The following is a 21,875-nucleotide window of genomic DNA, read 5'->3' as shown; positions in this document are numbered from 1 at the left end:
TTTTTCAATACTTGTCATGTATTGAAGCTTTAGTCATGTAAAAGTTCATACACATAAATGAAACTATAAAATGTTAACTTTGGGATTCATTTGAACACTTAATCTTGTGCAGGAACTTGAAAATCACTGTGTTTTAAGCATATTTCATTGATAATGATATACTGCTAATATGAAGTTTTTTTTTCTGAGGGCTCCTAGGCCAAAATTACACTATAGACCCTAAGGAAACACCATGCAAAATGTGGTGCTTTTATCACCTCCGTAACGGTAATTTCACTATGCCACCGGACTATTTCCGTTGCTGCCACTAGATGGCGTAAACGCATAACCAGGTGACAGGCCCTGTTGCTATGGTGATGATGCTAGCGACTGAAAACTGTGGCTCAAACCTGACAACCGCCACTTGAACATTACATATCAGTCAAGGTCGGTAAACCCTTTATCGTGTCTCATGTTGTATTGTTAGCATTACAGTTTTGGTTTGAACCGTTAGTGTTGTTTTACATGATTAGAAATGACTGTGATTGGGTTCAATGCTGCCTCTTTCCCATGATGCATCGCTTTATTTTGTCTAGTAGCTCAGGGAGATGATAGAAAACTGACACAGCCACCCCCGAGCCACCCTCCCCTCTCACCCGACCAAGGCGATCCACTGACGGCATCACCAACATGACCCGCAAGGCAGAACGCACTTAGCCGATGTGGCAAGTCTGTTTAACCATCTACAACCGTTTACAGGACTTTCGACGCGCGCATATCTTAGCCGTAAGGTAAGCTCTCCACAAGATAATATGCTGTTGTACTCTCGTTAGCCATTCAGCTAAACTAGCATAATTAAATCCTCATACGTACTTCCTCTGCATGGGGATTCATTCAAAAACGTTTTTGAAATTCCGCAATTTTGGTATTACTATGCGTGTTTTCATACGCAATACGGCTTATTTTTGTGCATCTTTCAGTTTGGTTTTCACCCAAGCAGGTTCATCTCATTGACATCTCAACCCTTGCAATAGACTGGCTTCGTAAGAGAAATCTTAAATGATACATTAGCGATGTGTGACCATTTGAGCTAAAAACTGGACTTTTATTAAAATTAAGGCCTGAGTGGGAGATTCAACGTATGCAGAATTTCCCAGAACAACTAAATGCAGAAACTCTTTATTTATATTCTACTTGTGTTACGAATTTTAGGGGCAGCTTGGTATGACGTTTTTCTCAGCTAGCTTGTTTGCGGTTCTATTAACTGGACAGCTCCTCCCTGGACAGCAGCCGTACACAACAGTAGCTGCAAGGACAGTCTTTGTGATGACCGTACCGAATGCAGTTAAGGCATCCGGTAGTGTTCAGGTAATAAAACAACGAGGAAATTGAGATGTTTGGAAGCCGTCCACAAGCACCGCTCGCTGTACGTCCACTAATACGATTGCTGATGATAAAAATAAGGTACTGTCCTGGAGGATATCGCTGTCTGAAGCTTGACGATAACGGTTGTGTTGAAGTAGTGATCCTCTGGCAGCTCGTGTCAGAACCAGCAGCGGTTTAATGTGAACTGTTGCTTCGGGGTGCTGTCCGCAATGCAGGTGCTGAAATTGAAAGTGCCGTGGAAAGTATCAGGCGTCGGTGTCAACACGTTGCTCATGTCCTGTTTGCTATTGTTAATAGTGGTATTAGTTAAGCTGTTAGCTGTTTATTTATTGTTGATTTAATTGTCATAATTCGTAGCAGTAGCTTTTGCGTTATGCCCTAAAATACGTGCAACAAAACTAAAGAAGACATTAAATTTGGACATCTGTGTGCAAGGAAATAGCTTCACCACAGGAGGAGCACCGACTGATAAGCTCTAGTTGTAGCTGCTAGCTAATGTTACATGCCGCTGCAGTTCATTGATTATGTATTTTCTCCGAATGGTTAAATGCTGTTGTGATGTTTATGGGAAAGAAATATACACAATCTCTGTGCTGACTTCTTAATTACCTTCTTTATTGTCTCTGAACAAAGAGATCTAAACTTTATTGTCTTTCTATAATTCATGAAAATAATACCCCCATTGTCATCTCCACAGTATGGCACAAGCCATGTTTTAAGGTAGCTGTGGTCATGTCTTTTCCAATGGAAAGCTATCTAAGCCATTCTAGGAAAAGATCTGGGATGAGTGATATGCTTGCAGTGCAGACTTTACCGGAAGGACTCCACCTTACTCATCAATAATGGATTATCTCCTCAGCCATTATTACACACCATGGGCTCCATTGTGATTATCAGCCTGTGTATTGGTTCTCGCATTCTCATATTCTATCCTGCTGTAAGCCATGACAACAACAACAACAACAACAACAAAATCACACTACTGAAACTGGGGAGTGCGTACAGCGAGGTGTCGAAGGATATATTATTCATGTAAGTGAGCTGATGATGTAATAGTGAGAAGCTCTTGGATGTTTTATTAAGCACTCTAATGCATGCAGGGAGAGGCTTCTTCTGCACTCAGGAGGGGCTGTAGCAGGGATCAGTGTGCTCTCAACTTTCAGTTGTCAGGCAGAGGGTGGAGTTGTTGGAATGGAGTGATTGTTTCTCTCTCTCTCTGGCACTGGAAACAAGGACGTCCAGCGAAGGGTGGGAGGAAGTAGGTGGGGTGAGGCAGAGAAGTAAGAGAGAGCCTCATGCCACACTCAGTGTAAATTGTGATGTCTATTAATGTATAGGTCTATCACAATAGTTACATTATCGATGTATGTTACATTTATTGTCGTACATTGTCTACTTGCTAATGTACAGCAGGGTCCAAAAGTCTGAGACAACAGGGGTTAGGATTGCAGCAATATACCAGTTTCAAGTCAGTACTTTAGTATTTCTACATTTTATTATCAGTATTACTTATATCTACAGTATTGCATTTTACTATATTAGTGTTGTTACAAATATATATATTTCAAGTTGATAACAAGTTTCCTGTCTGGGACTCATGACTCAGGACATACTCTTGTCTGAGGTTATAGTAAGCACTTGTTAAACAAAAAAACTGTTTATTTTCATTTTTTTAACAGTCTATATTTCTATATAATTGATGATAATAATAATCATCATCATCATTATGTAATACTGTATATTGTGATACTGTCAAACAATTATATTTTCTGGGAGGGTTATTGAAATTATTGTACCATTGCAACCCTAGTCAAGATACTTCTGTTCTAAATGTAATATTATTTTTCTAATTTCAAATCATTATACCAGCAGCTCTGTTGGTAGAGCGTGCAGTGCACCCCATTAGCAGAGGCTGTGTCCATATCTTTTGGTATGTCTCCCTTTTGCTTTAATGAAGGCATGCACTCAAGCTCGCTCCACAAGGTAGTGTAAAACCCGCTGACTCGTGTTCTCCGGTGTTCGAAGCTGCTTGTGATGTCACAGAATGCTTGGCTTTCTCAGTCTTCAAGTACCCCCATTAATGTTCAGTGGGGTTGAGGTCAGATGGCTGTGGAGGAAAAGGTTCATAACAGTCAGGACTCCTTGGTCAAAGTTTTGATATGTGCTTGCGCTCATTATCCTGCTGCAGTTCTAATCCTTTTCCACAAAGATCAGACCAGAGTGTGGAGCGTGTCTCTTGGTACATGTCCTTGGTCAGGGTGGAGTCAGTTCAGAGTTCAGAACTTGGATTCATCAGTAGATAGATCATTTTTCATGATCCACTGTGAAATTCTGGTATTTATTTGCCCACCTCAAGTGTTTGTTCTCATTTGCCCTCCTGAGAAGTGATTTAGAAACTGCTACTCATCCTCTGAGACACTATAAGACAGCCTTCTTTTGACAGGACAACTGCCGATTCGAGTCTTGTGTTGTTAATTAGTAAATTCTGCATCTTTGATGAAGATGCTTTTCCATGTCCCAGGTGAAAGCTTGTATATGTATAGATCTTCAGATGGTGCTTTGGATCAAGTGTTACATGCACTGCCCCCTTAGAAGCCTTTGGTCAATCATGATTTGATGTTGAGAAAGTCCCTCTTTGCTTAGAATAACATCATTACTCCTGACTTCTGATACTTCAATTAACTTTCTGAATCCCCAGACTTCCAGGTTTACGTGACAATATTTAAGATTTTCAATGTGGTCTCATACTTTTGGACCCCACTGTAAGTAAACTATCTCAGTCATTTTTCCATTGTGTTTACATGCATGTTCATTTACATAAGTAAATAAATGTCACACACATTAATCCAACATAATGCCAGAATGAATAGGGAATTCCCTCTGGATATAACACTATTGTTTGGTTTTTTTGTTTAATTTTGAAATTTGTTCCTTAATCCAAGTCCGGTGTCTCAAATTTAAGAATTTAAAGTTAGCTAAAATAAAGAAAGAAAAAAAATCAATTGATATATAGGCTAGGAAATACATTTATCCCCGAAAGAGCATGACAAATTGAAGAAGGATATAAAAATACTTTTAGTAATTTAAAAGAAGAGTTGCTATAATTATATCTACTCTCTTAATTTCAAACCCACCAAAGCTTTAACCGATAAAGAGGGGAGATTTGTAACCGTTAAAGGAAAAATAGATTACAAAGTGTGGTTACTTTAGTTAATGTTTATGTACCACCCAGTAGTGATAAATCGTTTTTAAAGCTGTTGTTTGAGGAATTCTAATTTGTGCCAGAGATTGCAATATGATTCTAATTGTTAAGCTTGTTACAATGTACAGTAAGATAAAAAGGACCCAGCTGTTGTTTGATGTGTGGAGGGACCTTAACACAAATATCACTAACAAGACAAAAGATAGATGACATTCTTAGAAATGAAAAAGAGAAAAAATGAAGGTTCACTAAACAAATGTTCTATGAATTTTGTCTACAGCAGCTAAATATTTAGTGAGACGTCTCAGGGTACAGTAAGACTCTGCCACAATGCAAATGATTAGAGACCCCCATACAAAACAATCACTATATGAATATGAAAAAACAGAGGATGTTTTCAAAAATTACAATGATGATTTATATTCACAGCCCCCAGCAAAAGAAGAATACAAGATGAAGAATTTCTTAATTCATTAGACTTACCATGTAAAGGGGAAATGTAAAATGCAAAATTAATTTTTTAAATTAAATAAATTAAATAAATTTATGTCTGGAGGCTGTGATTTCGGCTATACCTGAAATAGGGGAAAATAAAGAATATTGTGAATCCTATAGATCAAAGATAACATTAGGCATACTCTACATATTATAAGACCAGATCCAAAAACTGGGAGTGAAAGCAGTATTAGTCAGCATCGATGCAGAAAAGGCATTAATTGACTGCGTTAATAGGACATTAAATGCACACAGTATTTGGGAGACTGCGTTTTCAAGAGCAGGCAATACGGTGCATTTAAACTCTTTACCAAGAACCTACAGCCAGGATAAAAACTGATGGTTACTTAACTGACCCAAGTTGAAGTCGTCAAACTACTTTGTTTGTCCAACCAACAGACCAAAACCCAAAGACTCTTCATTTTCTGTTGATTAATAAATCAGAGGCAAATTAGTCATCAATTATTTTTGTAATTGATCAATTGCTCAATTCACATTTTTCTGCTTTTCTTTGACATTTATGCACATACAATCGCAGTCAAAAGTTTACATACACTTGTAAAGAACTTGTATAGTAAACTAGAGAAGGCAAGTTCTGAAGAACTTGCGGTTGTTAATGCTCCCTGTTGACCAGCTGAAGCCAAATGCGGATTGCTGGCTGTGAAAAATTTGAATAATGTCCAGAATATAATAATATAACTGTGAAATAATGTAGTATGTTGTAATGTTGTTGAAAAACTAAAGCTAAACTGAATATGTGGCTTTAATTCATTTGAAGTCTCATCTGAAGAGAATGAAGCTTTGTAATAGTTGGTTGAGAATGAAGCATTAAAAATATATAGAGTTTGAAGAGATGTTACAAAAACTCTGAATCGGACTGAGAAATTTAACAAATCTCAATATATCGATGATTGCAAACATTTTAATATTTGAATGGAGTTCCTGGCTTAAATGAATGAAAAAATAATAGTTAAATATAGTTAAAATGTTGGGAATTATACTGTGTGTGTTTGTGTTTGTGGGCATGTCAGTGCATGCTGTATATGTGTGTACATGTGTGGTCATGTGTGCATGCTTACACATGCATATCTGACTGCATTTGTGTGTGTGTGTGTGTGTGTGTGTGTGTGTGTGTGTGTGTGTGTGTGTGTGTGTGTGTATTACACTGACTCATTGATAAATCTATCTCTCTCTGTGCTGGCCCAAGTGATCTCGGTTGCGTGATGATGGTAACCGGGTTGGTCATGGTAACGGACTGTGAGAGTTCTCTCTGCAAAACGGTAACTGCTATCACTCAAATAATGATATGGTCGAAACTACCAGTCTTTTGAGCATTCTGTGAAGTTTTTGGGTGTGTGTGGTCAGAAATGTGTCTTGTTGAGCAGTTTAGAAAAGTGGATGTGTTTGCCTGCCTCCAGCTATTTTTCCTCTCAGTTCAGTGGGACTTAATGCAGCAGTTGGTCGGTCAGTTGGTCCTGTCAGTTAAACGCCCTCTGAGCCAAAAGTTTTTGTCCGATTGCCTCCAGAGATCCACTGTAACACCAGCACGAGTGTACCTACAAGCTGATGTTTCTATTTTCTGCTGGAGTCAAAATTGTGGAAATGAGGGCGAGTTGAAGATGAGATTTTCAGATTTTTTTGCAGCTCCTCCCCACTCTGTCAGTTGGCTCCTCCACTCTGGCTGTCAGCATTCCACCCCATACACACTAATGCAAAAATCTCAAAGTGGCTGAAAAGTTACCAATGTTTGAAGTGCGACTGTGCAAAAAGTCTGAATGCTGTGAAAAAGTTGAATTCAGGGGAGAAAGTCTGAATCTTTGTGAACGTTGAAGAGTTTGAATGGAGTTTCTATCTGGAAGGGTGAATGATTAGATGAGCTTTGACTATGCTTGGAAAAAGTGTGAAAATTAAGGATTTTGAAGATTCCGTCATCTGCTTGAATGGGAAAAAAGGCAGAAAAACGTCAAATACCTCGAAATTATGAATGATATCAATTAGAAAAATAGACGCGATCGATTCCCAATTGAGATGAATAATCTGTGTTTGAATGGAGTGAATCCGTTGAAAAATGTGGAAGGAGTTAAGGGCCAAACTTTCTGACCTGGAAGATATAATAAGTAGAAAAACAAGTTTGGTTCAATAACAGATTTATTATAGGTATAGAAAATTGACCAATGTGACCTAACTTTCTTGCATGTTTGCTGCTCTTATTTATCAGTGAGCAGAGTTGGAATTTTTACACTTGCGCTGTTAGCTGAAGTGTGAAAGGATTTCATGGTATTATCTATGTGCGATTAGTTCGAGCTGTCATCTAAAGCAGATTGGTTTGGCCAATTGGCAGACGGAGCAAAGATGGAGCACATCCAAATTGGCGAAAGTGTGAGAATTAACAGTGTGTTTGCTAGGTTGATGTGCTTGTTTATCGTCTTTATCTTCTCTCTCTTTTCTGTCTTTGAAGGTTGCGAGACTGGTGTGTGGACATAATCAGCCATGGCATCAGCAAATGTCACGTTGGAAAATCAGCTGCAGAGTGCACAGAAGAACCTGCTCTTTCTCCAGCAGGACCATGCCAACACATTGAAGGGCCTTCATGCAGAGATCCGCAGATTACAACAGCAATGCACAGGTGAGCACAGCCACAGGTAGTCACCTGTTCTATCAATGCTGCTGCAAAGGGATGCACATTTTATTCAGATAGATATTAGACAGTCAACTTACTTGACAGTTATCATCAGTTAAACATTAATATTGAAAAAACAAAATCGTTTTTTTAACCACTGACTTGATCCATGTTAGATGCAAAATCAGAGTAGGCATAAGAAGTAGAAAGAATAGATGAAGTCATCATTTAATTACTTAAATGATAAAACTAAATAATAAAAAGTATTGACTTTATTTCAATTTCGGAGCTTTTGCTATCCAACATAAGCCACGCTTATGGTTAGAATATATTTGTATAATTTTTACAGTGTCTTTTTGTATTTTTAAGATTTTTAATTAAATTCATTTTCCCATATGTGTATTTTGTTTTTTGTATTTGTGCCCATCTCTCATTGTTAATTAATCAACAAATCATTAACATCCCTCCCTGTTGTGAAAAACCAGCACATTAAATAACCTCTTAGAGGATACATCATGATAAAAGATTTAACACTTGGAAACAGTAAAACAAAAAACATTGATCCCAGCTTCCTTGAACTGATATAGGCATTATTCTGGTAAGTGCACTCCAGGCACTGTAGTGATCCACCAGACACAAACTGTCTTGAGCATACCACCAGGGATAGATCACACAGGACGCTGTCTGCTGTAGCCCTGATGTCCCTATCCTTGGCTAACCTGCCACTAAACCTGACATGAAACTCTCACTAATCTTGTTAAGTGAATTCTTCACCATATGGAAAGTACTGAAATGCTGTGCTGTTCCAAAGATGCATGCTGTTTGAGAGCTGCAACCTCATGTGACACTGACATGTAAGTAACCTTCTTTTTTTTCGCAGACCTGACATATGAGCTGACTGTGAGAAGCTCTGATTCCACTGGTAAGTCACATGCCACATGCCCATACCACTGACTGGTTAAGCTTTTAAGGGGGAAAAAAACACATAATCAAACATATTTAATACTGGCATCAAAAAAAACCCAAACAGCCACTACCAACAATGATTGTAACCACAATGACAAAAAAACAACAACAACTCAATTTGGGATCCAGACACTTTTAGACCCTTACGGATGGCACCTGTGTGGCAGCCTCTGCCATCAGTATGGGTCCTGCCATGAGCTGGCGACTCATTCAGGGTGTACCCTGGCCTTTGCCCACAGTAACTGGATTTGGCCCCAGTAACCCCCCCCCTGAAAAAGGGGGGATAAAACATCTCTGCGACCCTCATGGAAACAAGCGGAAAAGAAAACGGATAGGAACGGAACACAACACTTTTAGACACTGGACAAGTTCTATTTATTTGTATTAACACTGTTTTGCTTTGAAACTTCAACTGAGAGATATTGACAGAATTTCACTGTTCCCTTTTGAGTAGGGCTGGGCAATATATCGATATAAAACATATATCGATATATTTTTAAATGTGATATGGAATTAGAACCTATTGCATTTATCGATATAGTTCAAATTTGCGCTGTGATCCTTGCTCCAGGCAAGCCGCTGACCCGGAGCTCTCTGCACTGCTCCCCGCGCCCCTCCTCTTTCATGCACAGAGAGGGGAGGGGCTGGAATAGACACTCCGGCACTCTTCAACAAACAATTGTTGCCCAGCACTTTGGCCTTGATGCCCCGTGAAAAAAAAAAATCATCGTACGGCCACAGTGGCCTCTGTGCCCCTGGCCCGGTCAGCGTTTTTTGTTTATTTGTTTGTTTATTTGGATCTCTTTTAGCCCAGTTGGGCTATTCTTCCAAGAGTCCATAACATAAAAACAGAATACAGAATACAATGCAAACACAATACAGTAGGGCTGCTCGATTATGGCAAAAATCATAATCACGATTATTTTGATTGATATTGTAATCACGATTATTAAAGACGATTATTCATTGATTTGAGAACAAGCACTTATTGAACTTTGAACTCTGGTATTTCTTTCAACACGATAAGTTTGAACTGAAAAACAAGAAAAATGCAAATAAATAAGGCAAGGCAAGGCAAGGCAAGGCAAGTTTATTTGTATAGCACAATTCAGACACAAGGCAACTCAAAGTGCTTTACAGGCACACACAAATTACATTAAAAGACAAACATTTCATTTAAAAGACATTAAAAATTGCATTATGAAAAAAAAAAAAAAAAAAAAAAAAAACTCAGAGTAATAATGCAGTTCAAAGACTTCAGTTAAAAACAGTGGCAAAAAGAAATGTTTTAAGTCTTGATTTAAAAGAGGTGAGTGTTGGAGCAGACCTGCAATTTTCAGGGAGTTTGTTCCAAATATGTGGCGCATAGTAACTGAAAGCTGCTTCTCCATGTTTACTTCTGACTCTGGGGACTGAAAGCAGACCGGTACCTGACGATCTCAGAGGTCTGGATGGTTCATAACGCGGCAGCAGATCAGAAATGTATTTTGGCCCGAAACCATTCAATGCTTTATAAACCAACAACAGGACTTTGAAATCTATTCTTTGATAGACAGGAAGCCAGTGTAAAGATCTAAGAACTGGAGTGATGTGATCTACTTTTTTGGTTCTTGTTAGGACTCGAGCAGCAGCGTTCTGAATCAGCTGCAGCTGTCTGATGGAGTTTTTAGGGAGTCCTGTAAGGACACCATTACAGTAGTCAAGTCTGCTGAAGATAAATGCGTGAACAAGTTTCTCCAAATCCTGCCGAGACATAAGCCCTCTTATCCTGGATATATTCTTAAGGTGATAGTAGGCTGACTTTGTAACTGTCTTAATATGGCTGCTGAAATTCATGTCTGAGTCCACAGTCACACCAAGGTTTCTGACTTGGTCTGTAGTTTTCAACATTACAGACTGAAGCTGAGCAGAGACTTTAAGTCGTTCTTCCTTGGATCCAAAAACAATTATTTCAGTCTTATCTTTGTTTAACTGAAGAAAACTCTGACACATCCAATCATTGATTTGTTCAATGCATCTACTCAGGGTATGTATGGGATTATAGTCCCCTGGTGATATGGTTATGTACATTTGTGTGTCATCTGCATAACTATGGTAGCAAATTTCATTGTTTTCCATTATTTGAGCTAGAGGGAGCATGTAAATGTTGAATAGTAGAGGCCCCAGAATGGAGCCCTGGGGTACTCCGCTTGTCATTTTCATCCGTTCAGATGTGTAGTCACCAATAGACACAAAGTAATCTCTCTCATTTAGATAAGATTTAAACCACTTTAGTGTTGTACCAGAGAGTCCAACCCAGTTTTCCAGTCGGTCCAGTAGTATATTATGGTCGACTGTGTCAAACGCAGCACTGAGATCCAGTAATACTAAGACTGAGATTTTTCCGCTGTCTGTGTTTGAATGAATGTCGTTGAAGACCTTAACGAGGGCCGTCTCAGTGCTGTGATGTGGTCGAAATCCTGATTGGAAAGCATCAAAACAGCCATTTATTATTAAGTAATTGTTCAGCTGTTGAAAGACAGCTTTTTCAATTATTTTACTTAAAATTGGGAGGTTTGAAATGGGCCTATAGTTATTCATTACTAATGTGTCTAGAGTTCTCTTCTTCAGGAGTGGTTTAATGACTGCTGTCTTAATGGCTTGGGGGAAGACACCTGAGAGAAGAGATGTGTTAACAATCTGTAGCAGGTCTGGAATCATGCAGTCTGAAACTTTTTTGAAGAACCCTGCTGGTAAAATATCCAGGCTGCAGGAGGAAGACTTCAAATGCTGTATAATGTCTTGAAGGTTTTTGTCATTAATTGGATCAAATTGTGTCAGGGTATTAGAGTTGGGTTTAGGTGGACAAAACGACATCACACCTCCAGTACCTGGTAGAGTGGCAATGACCGCTTGTCTAATGTTCTGAATTTTGGCAGTGAAGAATGATGCAAATTCATTACAGGCCCTGGTAGACAGATGTTCAGCTGCTACTGGCACAGGAGGGTTTGTTAACCTGTCGACAGTAGCAAACAAGGCACGAGCATTATTTTTGTTCTTGGTGATAATGTCTGAGAAGAAGGACTGCCTTGACTTTTTTAATTCTAAATTAAAAATGTAAAGTCTCTCTTTATAAATGTCAAAATGAACCTGGAGATTTGTTTTTCGCCACCTGCGCTCAGCTTTTCGACATTCCCTTTTTTCCATCTTGACAAGCGTGGCGTTTCTCCAAGGAGATTTTTTCTTACCAGAGACCACCTTCACTTTAGTGGGTGCAATGGCATTCATGACATTTGTAATTTTGGAATTGAAATGAAGTACAAGGTCATTGACAGAGAACCTAGAGAGGGGTGGTGTGGAAGAGAAAGCATCAATGAATATGTCACCAGTGTTTTCAGTGATGTATCGCTTTGAGACAACCTGAGTTTGAACATTTGTGTGCACTGATATATCACTCTCAAAGAAAACACAGTAATGGTCGGAGAGAGCGACATCAGATACCAGAACCTTAGAAATGTTCAGACCCTTTGAGATAACTAAGTCCAGGATGTGGCCCCTGTTGTGTGTGGGTTGTGTCACATGCTGAGTGAGTCCAAAGTTATCAAGGACACAGCACAGTTCTTTAGTCCATCTGTCCTCAGGCTTGTCGACATGGATGTTAAGTCACCAACAATTAACACACAATCAAAGTCAGTGCAGATAAGAGATAGTAACTCAACAAGGTCATCAAAGAAATATGTGCAGTATTTAGGTGGCCTGTAGATGTTTAGAAATATAGCTCGAGAAGATGAGTTTACCTGAAGAGCAACATATTCAAAAGAAGTAAAAGAAGTAAAACTTCCATAAAACATCTGCTTGCATTTGAGTAACTCATTAAACAAAATACTAACACCTCCTCCTTTTTTATGCATTCTAGTTTCACTTATGAAAGAGAAATTTGGAGGACTTGATTCAATGAGAAAAATATATCAAATATATCAATAAAATGAATTAAATAATCTGTAAAATAAAAAATAAACAATATCCCGGTGCGACTCGACCATAGGTCCGTTGTGGTGACAAAATATGATGCTGTTGACACTTCTCTTGCAACTTTTCCGCAACATTCGTCATAAAGGGCAGGCGGCGCAATTCTGCTGAAATGGTGACGTGATGGTAACACATACCACTTGTCCAAGGTGTTAATCAGTTTATTGAACCCCGGGTCGCCAACGTTGTTGATAGGGCACATGTCTTTGGCATCACGTACATGACGGCATCCGTTATTTCTTTATGCCTGCGGGAGCTGGGTGGATATGCGGTGGCATCGTAAAGTGCCTTAATTGAGGACTGTGTGGCGGTGGCAGGAGTCGAGGAGTTTTTCATTTTTTAGTTTTTTTGTTCCTTCTCTGCTTGGTCATGTATTACTCTGTGTGAAGACTTTAAATGGTTAAATTGGTCGTGTTCCCTTGAGGTGCAGACACGGTCGCGTGACATATCTTGTACAATATCTTCGTTTGTTCCAAATCAGACACCTCGAAACCGAAGTGTTTCCACACCACGGAATTCGCTTTACCTTTTTCCCAACCAAAGGCTGCATTTCTACCATCTTCTACCGTCTTCTTCTACACGTTTTTTTCCAAACACGCAATGGCAATACGCACTGGCGTGGCTGAAAGCAAACATTTTCAGGCGGGGGCGGAGCGGAGTGCACAGGTGGAGATGGAATGGCATTATATACTCAGAACAAAACTTATACAGATAATATTACATAAAAAACTATCCCTCAATCACAGTCATACAATTACCATAAAAGAGTTCAAATACTTCTCAAAAAAATACCCCTAATGTTTTGTTTAAAATGTTTTTCTGGTAAATTCCTAGTGAGGTCAGGTAGATGATTCCATAGCTTTACAGCCCGAAAACAAAACATCCTTTTACCAGTTACAAGTCTAGTCCTGGGTAAAACATAATCACTTGTGCTAGCTGCTCTTGTACTGACTAAATGTCACGTAGCGAGCTTGTCTTGAATTACAGCCACCCAAAGTGCACAGTAGTCACTCACAGTAACTTCAGTGAGTCCGCGGTTTGCGCAGGTGGAGCCTCATCATCACGATGATCTCATGTGAAAGCCTCTCAAACAGCAGCAGCGTCTCAAAACAGAAGAACGAAACTTACAGCACAGGTGCGCAAGCGAGCTCAGCCGGTTTTGACATGATACGTAACTGACTTATGTGGTAGGATTCAGTCCGGTAAAGTTGGAAATATATTCACAGATTCGAACTTTCCGGATCAATAACTCATAAGTAAAACCTTGTTAAAACACAAACGACGGCTCTTTCCTACCGTACTACGCTGGCCAACGAGCTACAACTGTATCTTCATCAAAACGAGCGGCTGGACATTAAGACTGGTCTCTATGATCAGCCGTCTGTGAGACGAGGGTGCAGGGACCGTCTACAAAGTGCAACACCAAAAAGAGATACTCCAAAAAATATTCAATAACTTCACTATTATTTTTTTGATTGGGAAAAAAAATGTGCTTTTCCATAATTTGGGGGAATTTCTATTGGGAGAAATATTCAATAACACTAATATTCAGTGTAGTGTCACAAAACTCACCTCACCCTAACCCTACTTAAAAAAAAGACTGTTTTCTAATGTAACATCAACTTGATATTGGTATTTAAAAAATGTTTTAACACATAATCCATGTCTTATTATAAATTAGGATGTTATGGTATCAGTCTGAAAGGTAAAATCAACAAATTTTACTTTGTGGTCTTTGTGCCCTGTCATGTGGCCTTGGTGCCCGAGAAAAAGAAAAGTGAAGGCCAAATGGCCTTGCTATAAAATGACGAAATTCCCACCCACATGTCATATTTGGCTTTGACTTTGACTGAACATTTGCTCTCACTTTGCAATAAAAATATCTGGATATATATCGTATATCGATATTCAGCCTAAATATATATCAGGATATGACTACTGGTCCATATCGCCCAGCCCTACTTTTGAGTACTACTTCTAACAAAAGAAGAATTAGACTAGATTAAAAAAGCATCATGTACCTGTACCAAATATATGTCCTATGTAGTTTGATAATGATATCCACTCCTGTAATATCTCAAGAGTTCAGTTTGATTGTTGGATTTGTTTCAGTTTCTTGAACACGTTTCACCTCTCAGGGTTCTCCCCAGAAATTCTTAGTATAGCAGCGCACCGTCTGTATATATATACCCGGTAGGAGCGCAGGCTGAGAATGGCGTTGTCATGATTGTATCACTACCCTGTCAATCAATCATGCCCTGTTTATATACCTTATGTGTTTATTTGAGAAACCCGCCCTCTTATATCAGATCTGCATCAACATGGCAGCAGGAGGGGTGCCGAGAGTCATCGTTTTCGGCTTTCGGAATTACCATTTTGACGGCAAAAGACGCACGGCACAGCTCAAGACATGCGACATAAACATCTCGGACAGCCAAGCGACAACATCAAACTTTGTTCGTCATTTGAAGAGCCATTCTGCTCAGTAAGTGCTTGTCAAATGTCAATTAGCTAATATTATCCTGTTAGCCTAGTCAGTAGTTAGCTAACTTTAGCTTGATATGATACGGAGGTGGGGTGGGAAGGGTCGGTTTGGTGGAACTTCTTGTTTTTAATTTGCCAACATCAACCCCAGACAACGTGAGCGGACCTTCCGACCGGTTCATCACAAGACTGGCTGTACGTTTTACGAACGAGCAACACAGTGAGCTAAATAACATACCAGCCCGCCAACACCGAATCGTTACCCAGTGTTTTCCCTGCCTCTTAAGCAGTGGCGAACTTAGCCATTTGGGGGCTCCAGGCGAACAGTCATTTTGGGGCCCCTGCATATACCCATCTAATGTACCTTATATCGCAAAATCAGATACTCCATACAAGGGATGAACAAAAGTCACTATCCCTCCTTTCTTCAATCACACTCAGCCAGCGTAATCCATATTAGATTAAACATCCTTTTCTATGGATATTGCAAACTCTCATATTGTCCTAAGGCATGGATGTGTGCAAATAGATTTAAATTTGTTTCAACTTTAGTTTTCCTGATCTTCTTCAGCACCTGACTACTGCATGTTCTCACTGACAAGATAATCTTGACTCTTCAACTCTAAACAAAGACTCATATGACCTTGGTTATACAATATTAGTAAAGACTTGACATTTGTTATTCCAGGGTTAAATAAAGATTTATTTTAAAAAAGAAAATTGATTGAAAGACACAAGGACTGTCTCCTCACTTGCAGTTTACACCTTGCAGACTGATTTATCTGGTGGTATAGAGCTATATACTAGTAAAGCTATGCTTGAGCAATCCAAATACACCTTCTTCAAGACATCTACCAGTACAGATGACAGCGCAGGGATGACGAGACGGGCACAGGTCCTGGAACGCATAAAGAAAACTGTGCTGAAAACAACATGCAGATGCCCACCATGCTGTGGGACTTACAAGCCTCAATTTCTAATAATATCCATGGTATAAATGTAATGACAATAATTTACAATGATTTGGCAGGCAAATGCCCACATCACCACAGGTGGGACTTACAGTTTCAGTCAGCAATTAATTTCTCAACAGGTCTAACTTGTAAAACATAAAAAACACAGCATGGCGGCCTATTAATAGACAGTATGCTCACCATATTTAGTTGTCCAAAACACCTCACATCACGACCATTCCGGATTCTCCCTCTCCTCCTCTGTTTCGGGTTTTACCGCGTGTAGCAGTTCTGTGACCTTTGGCCACCCACGACCTCACGTTCGGGACTGGATTGAATTTAGCCAGGGGGGGGGTCCAACAAGGTTTAGGAAGAGTAAAGATGATATGGCGGATGTGAGCAGAGAGGCACGGTTGGGAGTGCAAATCAAGTTCATTTTAGAAAATCTGCGCTCACATTCAGCACTTGCAATAGCTGCAATGCTGTTGACAGCAACAAGTAACTCCATCAGTTCATCAGGATTTCTTTTCCATCTGAGTCTCTGTACTTTCTGTAGGCCCGTATGACTGTCTGCAGTCGGTCTGCAGGACGGTCTGCAATGTTAAAGTGCTGACACAGTGACCTCAGTCTCTCCATAAGCGCACCTGTGTCCTCCGGCCAGTACTGTGCGTAAAGCACCTACAACACCTTAATGAAGTTGTTATATCCAGTTTAATATGGCAACCGACCTCCTTGAGATAACACACGGTCCACCAAGTTCTTCCACAGTTAGGAAAAACTGCCTCAGGTCAAGTGTTTTGTTGCTTGATTTTCCTCCATTCAGTGCAACGTTTTCCTCAATTCCCCTCTGACTCATTTAAGTGTAGCGCCCTGGTCGCTCCAACATGGCCTCAAGTACACTGATCTCTGAATCTTCCTGCTGTAAATTCAAGCTAGCTGATGCCGGGGTACCCTCCTGTTGCTCTGGCTGGCGGTGAACCTGACCAGCTGCTGCCGCGGTACCTGCCTCCTGCTCCGGCTTGGCTAGCTGTCGGTGATCCTTGCTAGCTGTTGCGGCACTAGCCTCCCGCTGCAGCTGGTTTTGTTCGTCAACATGACCGCTGCAACTGCACTCGTCGCCGCTTGTCGAGGCTTTTCTGACTCGTTTTGAAGCGTCATGCAACTCTTCCTTCTTTTTGAAAAAAACGCTATTTACTGTTTTGTATTTTACGCCGTAATCATTTCCGCGTACGTGTAGCGTGATGACTGTGATGTGTAACATGGAATAGTCCATGTAGTGCAGACTGAAGGGGAGTGCACGGTTGGCAGAAAGATCGTCAAAACATGAGTAATTGATTAAATTAGACATCCCGATGCTACTATTGTGATGAGATTTTTATGAAAACAATAAATATGGGGACTACAAATAAAGAGGGCATAAAGAGGGCAAATGCCTGGTTTGCCTAACAGTATGGCCCGCCTCTGCTCTTAAGCAACGGCGGGCCGCCTGCGGGATTTTGGCGGCTACCTCTGTGTGTGTGTGTGTGTGTGTGTGTGTGTGTGTGTGTGTGCGTGCCTGTCATCCCTGCAAAGTAAATATTGCAGCGATGAAGTCACCTAAAAGTAGTAGTAGTAACTAAGGTTGTGACGTTGAATGAATACTGTTTTAGATGGACTAAATGAAGCAATTGTCTTAAAATTGAGTAATTACTACAAGCTAAAACACTAGTAAATAAAGTAGATGCTGCTTAACAGCAGATAATGACACAAATATGGTTTTAAAACTTAGCAAAGTAAGTAAATATAATTTAAAATGGAATACATATGTTCAAACAGTACATGAAATAAATAGGATTTTAAAATGAAGTAACCCCTAGTTAAAAAACAGCATATGAAGTTGATTTGGGTTAACAGCTGAGTAAATGTAAGTTTCTGTTTTGTTTGATTCCATTATGTATTTTACTGAATATCAGTAATTACAATGCAAATCCAAAGTATTGTCATTTTTTAAACAGGTTGGACACATTGGCCATTGATTTTTACTGACAGTTACTTATATCTTGTCTTTTCACTTTATTAAGATCAGATTCTGCAGGTTAAATTGGACTTGGACTTGACTTGACCTAGTACAGGACTTGACTTGACTCGACTTGATATAACCTGTGACTTGACTTTGACTTGAAAAAATGACTTGGGACTTACTTGAGACTTGAAGGTTAAGACTTGAGACTTACTTGAGACTTGCACATATGTGACTTGGTCCCATCTCTGGTTGATAAGTATTGTCTTTAGCCACATCCTCTTGGATGAGAAATTAAACATCTTCAAGAAACCAAAACACACCCAGTTTCCTCCGAAACAGTGCTTACAAACATCTGCTGTGTTTCACTGTTTCATCGTGTCCACTTTCAGCTGTTTGAGGAGTCATGTTCAGTTACTGCTGGTGAAAACACAAGATTTCCTGTGATGCTGCTTCAGAATAAAATAATACAAGCTTTTAATGAGTAAATGACAGGGGGCTTTCATTGTGAAGAAGTTATAGGAAATTAGCTGTTTGTGACTGAATTATCAATAATTTTTCAATAGTATTGCATGGATTGAGACGAGCGCAGTAGCAGGTAGCTCAGTTGTGATTGAAATACCAAACCCTGGCCGCGCTAGGCAGCCGTGCAGAGTCAACCGAGTAAAGCCAGGCGGGCAGATGTAATGGAAAAAATCAACTAAAACCAACCAACATTACCAGTTGCCCCTCCCCCCACATTACCATGACCATGATGTAGCACAATAGTGCTCTGATTCAGCTCCAGCCTTTAAACTGGCTCAATCAGGCTGTGTAAAATTTGATTATTTGCAGGGGACTGATGACCTCATTGGTGTGTGTCACATGGTGCAGCGCACCAGGATCACAACATGTCCTATGCTTTCAACATGGCTGGCCCAGAGTTGTTTGGTACTGTCAGCTCCTCCACTTAGAGGCACTATCATGTTAGTGTTGAAGATCTCAGAGATTTGAGTGCTGGAAATGAGATTATCTGTCACACAGTGCTAATGCACAGCCTGCAGCCTCTTTAGTGCAACAGGGCTCCGGGCTGTTGCAACTGGGGTGAAGATTTACCAGCTGCACTTAAAAACAATGAGAATAAGCACAGTCATTGTTTAAACCATTGCTTTAACTGAGAGGAAACTGACTTTAGGAAATGTTAATGTAAACTACACATCAAAAACCTGCATTTTTTTATATGCACACATTTACATTTATTATGCTGTACTTGACTCGTACTACTGTGTATTATTCCACAGTTTTTGCCAACATGGCTGTATGTATGGGTGGGGCAGGGCAGCAGCAGTGAAGGTCAGAGAAGAGCAGTGCCCTGATGTCTACCAGAGCTGTTATGTGAAACTGGAGCTCTCTGCAGATGAGTCTCCATAGGATCCATAGTGTCTGCACTTAATGTCCTAATGACTAGGCTGTCTGGGAATATTTGTGTCACTGGGTGTGTATTTTTATGTGCACTTAATTCTGTGTACTCGTGCATGAATCCTGTGCATTTATTTAAATGTCTAAAAACAACTAGATCTTTGTTACATATTTTGTTGTGTACTAACATCATCCAAGATATACCCAACAACTTCTGAGAGTCAGAGTGAGTAAGGAAGTCGGTGAACGAGAGTAAATGTAACATGAATAAAACCAAAACATGACTCCATTTGAGCAATTGTGTTTGAGGCTCCTCAGACAGATTTTCTTCAGCAGTGGTGGTCGTTTAATGGTGCGTTCCCCACAAGTGAAGCAAGTTTGACCCCGGCAGGATCAGAGGTGTTCATTTGTGTTACTTGGCTAAGTGACCCCATAGTGTCTCTTTTTGTGTGTTTAACCAGTTTTTGTATTGTGTGTGCAGACAGCAGTGAGTTCCGATGCAAGGAGCTGCAGAGGAGGTGTGAGGAGCTGGAGGCCCAATTGAAGAAGAAGGAGGAGGAGAACACAGAGCTGCTCAGAGACCTTGAGCAGAAGAATGCCATGATCTCTGTTCTGGAGAACACCATTAAGGAGAGGGAGAAGAAGTACCTGGAGGAGCTGAAGATGAAGAGCCACAAGCTGGCTGTTCTGTCTGGGGAGCTGGAGCAGAGAGCAAGCACTATTGCATACCTTACCTCACAGCTGCATGCCACCAAGAAGAAGCTGCTAGCTGGCAGTTTGTCTGAGGCCAGCCCTAACGTCAGTCCAGTCACTTCATATAAGCCCACACCTCCTCCGGCCAAGGACAGGCAACCTGAGACTCCACGGCGTCGCATGAAGAAGAGTCTCTCCCAGCCTCTTCACCCAGAGCTGACAGAGGTGTATCGGCTTGGCCCTGATGGTAGACGTCTGGTTCTACGAGAGACGGTGGACGCCATGCCCGACCCCACACCCTTCCTGCAGGCCGGAAGAGAGTCACCTGAACCGCAGGTGGTGCGAGAGCGGCCTGCTGTTATACCTCCTATTGCCTCTGAGCGCTCCCCCATCTCTCCCCTGGGTGCTATGGCAAGTCCTCGTCACAGCCCCGCTCGGGACCGTCAGTACAGGGCTCATGTAGGCGTGGCACACCGCATCCCTCACGGTACCCCTCCCCTGGCCCCGCCGCAAGCAGAGCTGGAGACACTGGCAGTGGACCAGGTCAATGAGGAGAAGGTTGTGCGAAAGCGTTCAGGAACTGACAGGACAGTTTAACACTGCAACGCTAACACGCACATAAACGCACACACATCTACTGTATACACACTACACTGCAAGAGCAGGAAGGAGTCTGACCCACTGTGTAGCCTGCTTTTTATGCAACACTGCAATATAAAGGAAAATGCAAAAAGATCATTTTGTTCATGGTATTCCATGCAGACTTTTCTTTATATACATTAGAAATATAAAGCATGCCAAATGTTTCTTATTCACAGCCCGTTGTTGATCTTGTATTATAAACATGTTGACTTTCACATCATTCTGTCTCATGTAGTGAGGAAAACTCTCAGCCAAATATCTGCATCAGTGCCTGCTTGACCGGGTCAACCATACACGAGCTGAGTAGTGTAGTAATGGCTAATAGTTACCTTTACGTATCTCTGTCTGCTCCATCAAGTCAAATGTACTCCGGACATATCAACAAACTATATAACAACATGTCTACAGCTTCATAGAGGGTAAATTTGAAATTATTAAACTAATCCCCCCCTCCACTGTCATCTTCTTCTATATCAGTTTAATAACGTTACTGTAGGTACAAGCTACATATTGTGCAACTGAAGTTTGCTGTTGAAAGGTGAAAGAGCTTTAAATTCCCCTTTCTGTTGTTAAGTAAATGCAGTATGAAATGAAGGTGAACATGGCGTGTGTGTGAGAGAGAAAGAGACTGTTTGCTTCAGACCAGAGATTTAAGGCTTAAACAATATCTGTTTGTTATTTTAGATACAAGGGGCATTTTCAAAAATAATGCTGTAATAGGATTTTGTGATATTAACTAAGTACTTCATAAAGGCTGTACATTTTTAAGTTTTTTTTATTTATTGTTTAATAGAGAACCCTAAGCACCTCAGATATTTACTGTAGTCACTGCACCACCAACATCAAGGTGATTATAATCACTTAATAACCTGCTTTTCACATTAACATCAGTTGTCCTTGAAGTATAAATCAGTACAATAAAGGAATGTTGTTGTTTTTTTGGTTGGGATATCTGGTTTCCGTTTGTACAAATGGTGACAAAAAAAAAAAGAAATTGAATAAGATGTTAAACCATTTTAAGCATCTAGAACAACCTGGGTATATATTATA

At 40.3% G+C, this 21,875-nt stretch overlaps 1 protein-coding gene across 2 annotated transcripts; it reads left to right on the top strand.

The window, feature by feature from the left end:
• Nucleotides 1-304: 304 nt before the first annotated feature.
• Nucleotides 305-21,774, top strand: ccdc92 (coiled-coil domain containing 92). 2 transcript variants are annotated; one of them, XM_030416859.1, is made up of 5 exons: nt 305-426; nt 579-770; nt 7,521-7,688; nt 8,563-8,604; nt 19,972-21,774. In XM_030416859.1, exons 3-5 carry the CDS (start codon nt 7,553-7,555, stop codon nt 20,778-20,780), a joined length of 987 nt encoding a protein of 328 aa, XP_030272719.1. In that variant the 5' UTR covers nt 305-426; nt 579-770; nt 7,521-7,552; the 3' UTR covers nt 20,781-21,774. The 2 variants fall into 2 exon arrangements, with proteins under 2 accessions (XP_030272719.1, XP_030272720.1); XM_030416860.1 differs by having other exon boundaries at nt 316-426; nt 576-770.
• Nucleotides 21,775-21,875: the final 101 nt, after the last annotated feature.

This window comes from Sparus aurata, chromosome 5 (assembly GCF_900880675.1).
Source record: "Sparus aurata chromosome 5, fSpaAur1.1, whole genome shotgun sequence".
NCBI classification, from domain to species: Eukaryota; Metazoa; Chordata; class Actinopteri; order Spariformes; family Sparidae; genus Sparus; species Sparus aurata.
Note: the sequence above shows the minus strand (reverse complement) of the source record. Positions and strands in the feature narration are given on the sequence as shown.

Coding starts and splice junctions, on each gene's coding strand:
- ccdc92 (XM_030416859.1), top strand. CDS start 7,553: ATGGCATCAGCAAATGTCACGTTGGAAAATCAGCTGCAGAGTGCACAG. Junction 7,689..8,562: donor ATTACAACAGCAATGCACAG/GTGAGCACAGCC, acceptor TTTTTTTCGCAG/ACCTGACATATGAGCTGACT. Junction 8,605..19,971: donor GAGAAGCTCTGATTCCACTG/GTAAGTCACATG, acceptor TTGTGTGTGCAG/ACAGCAGTGAGTTCCGATGC.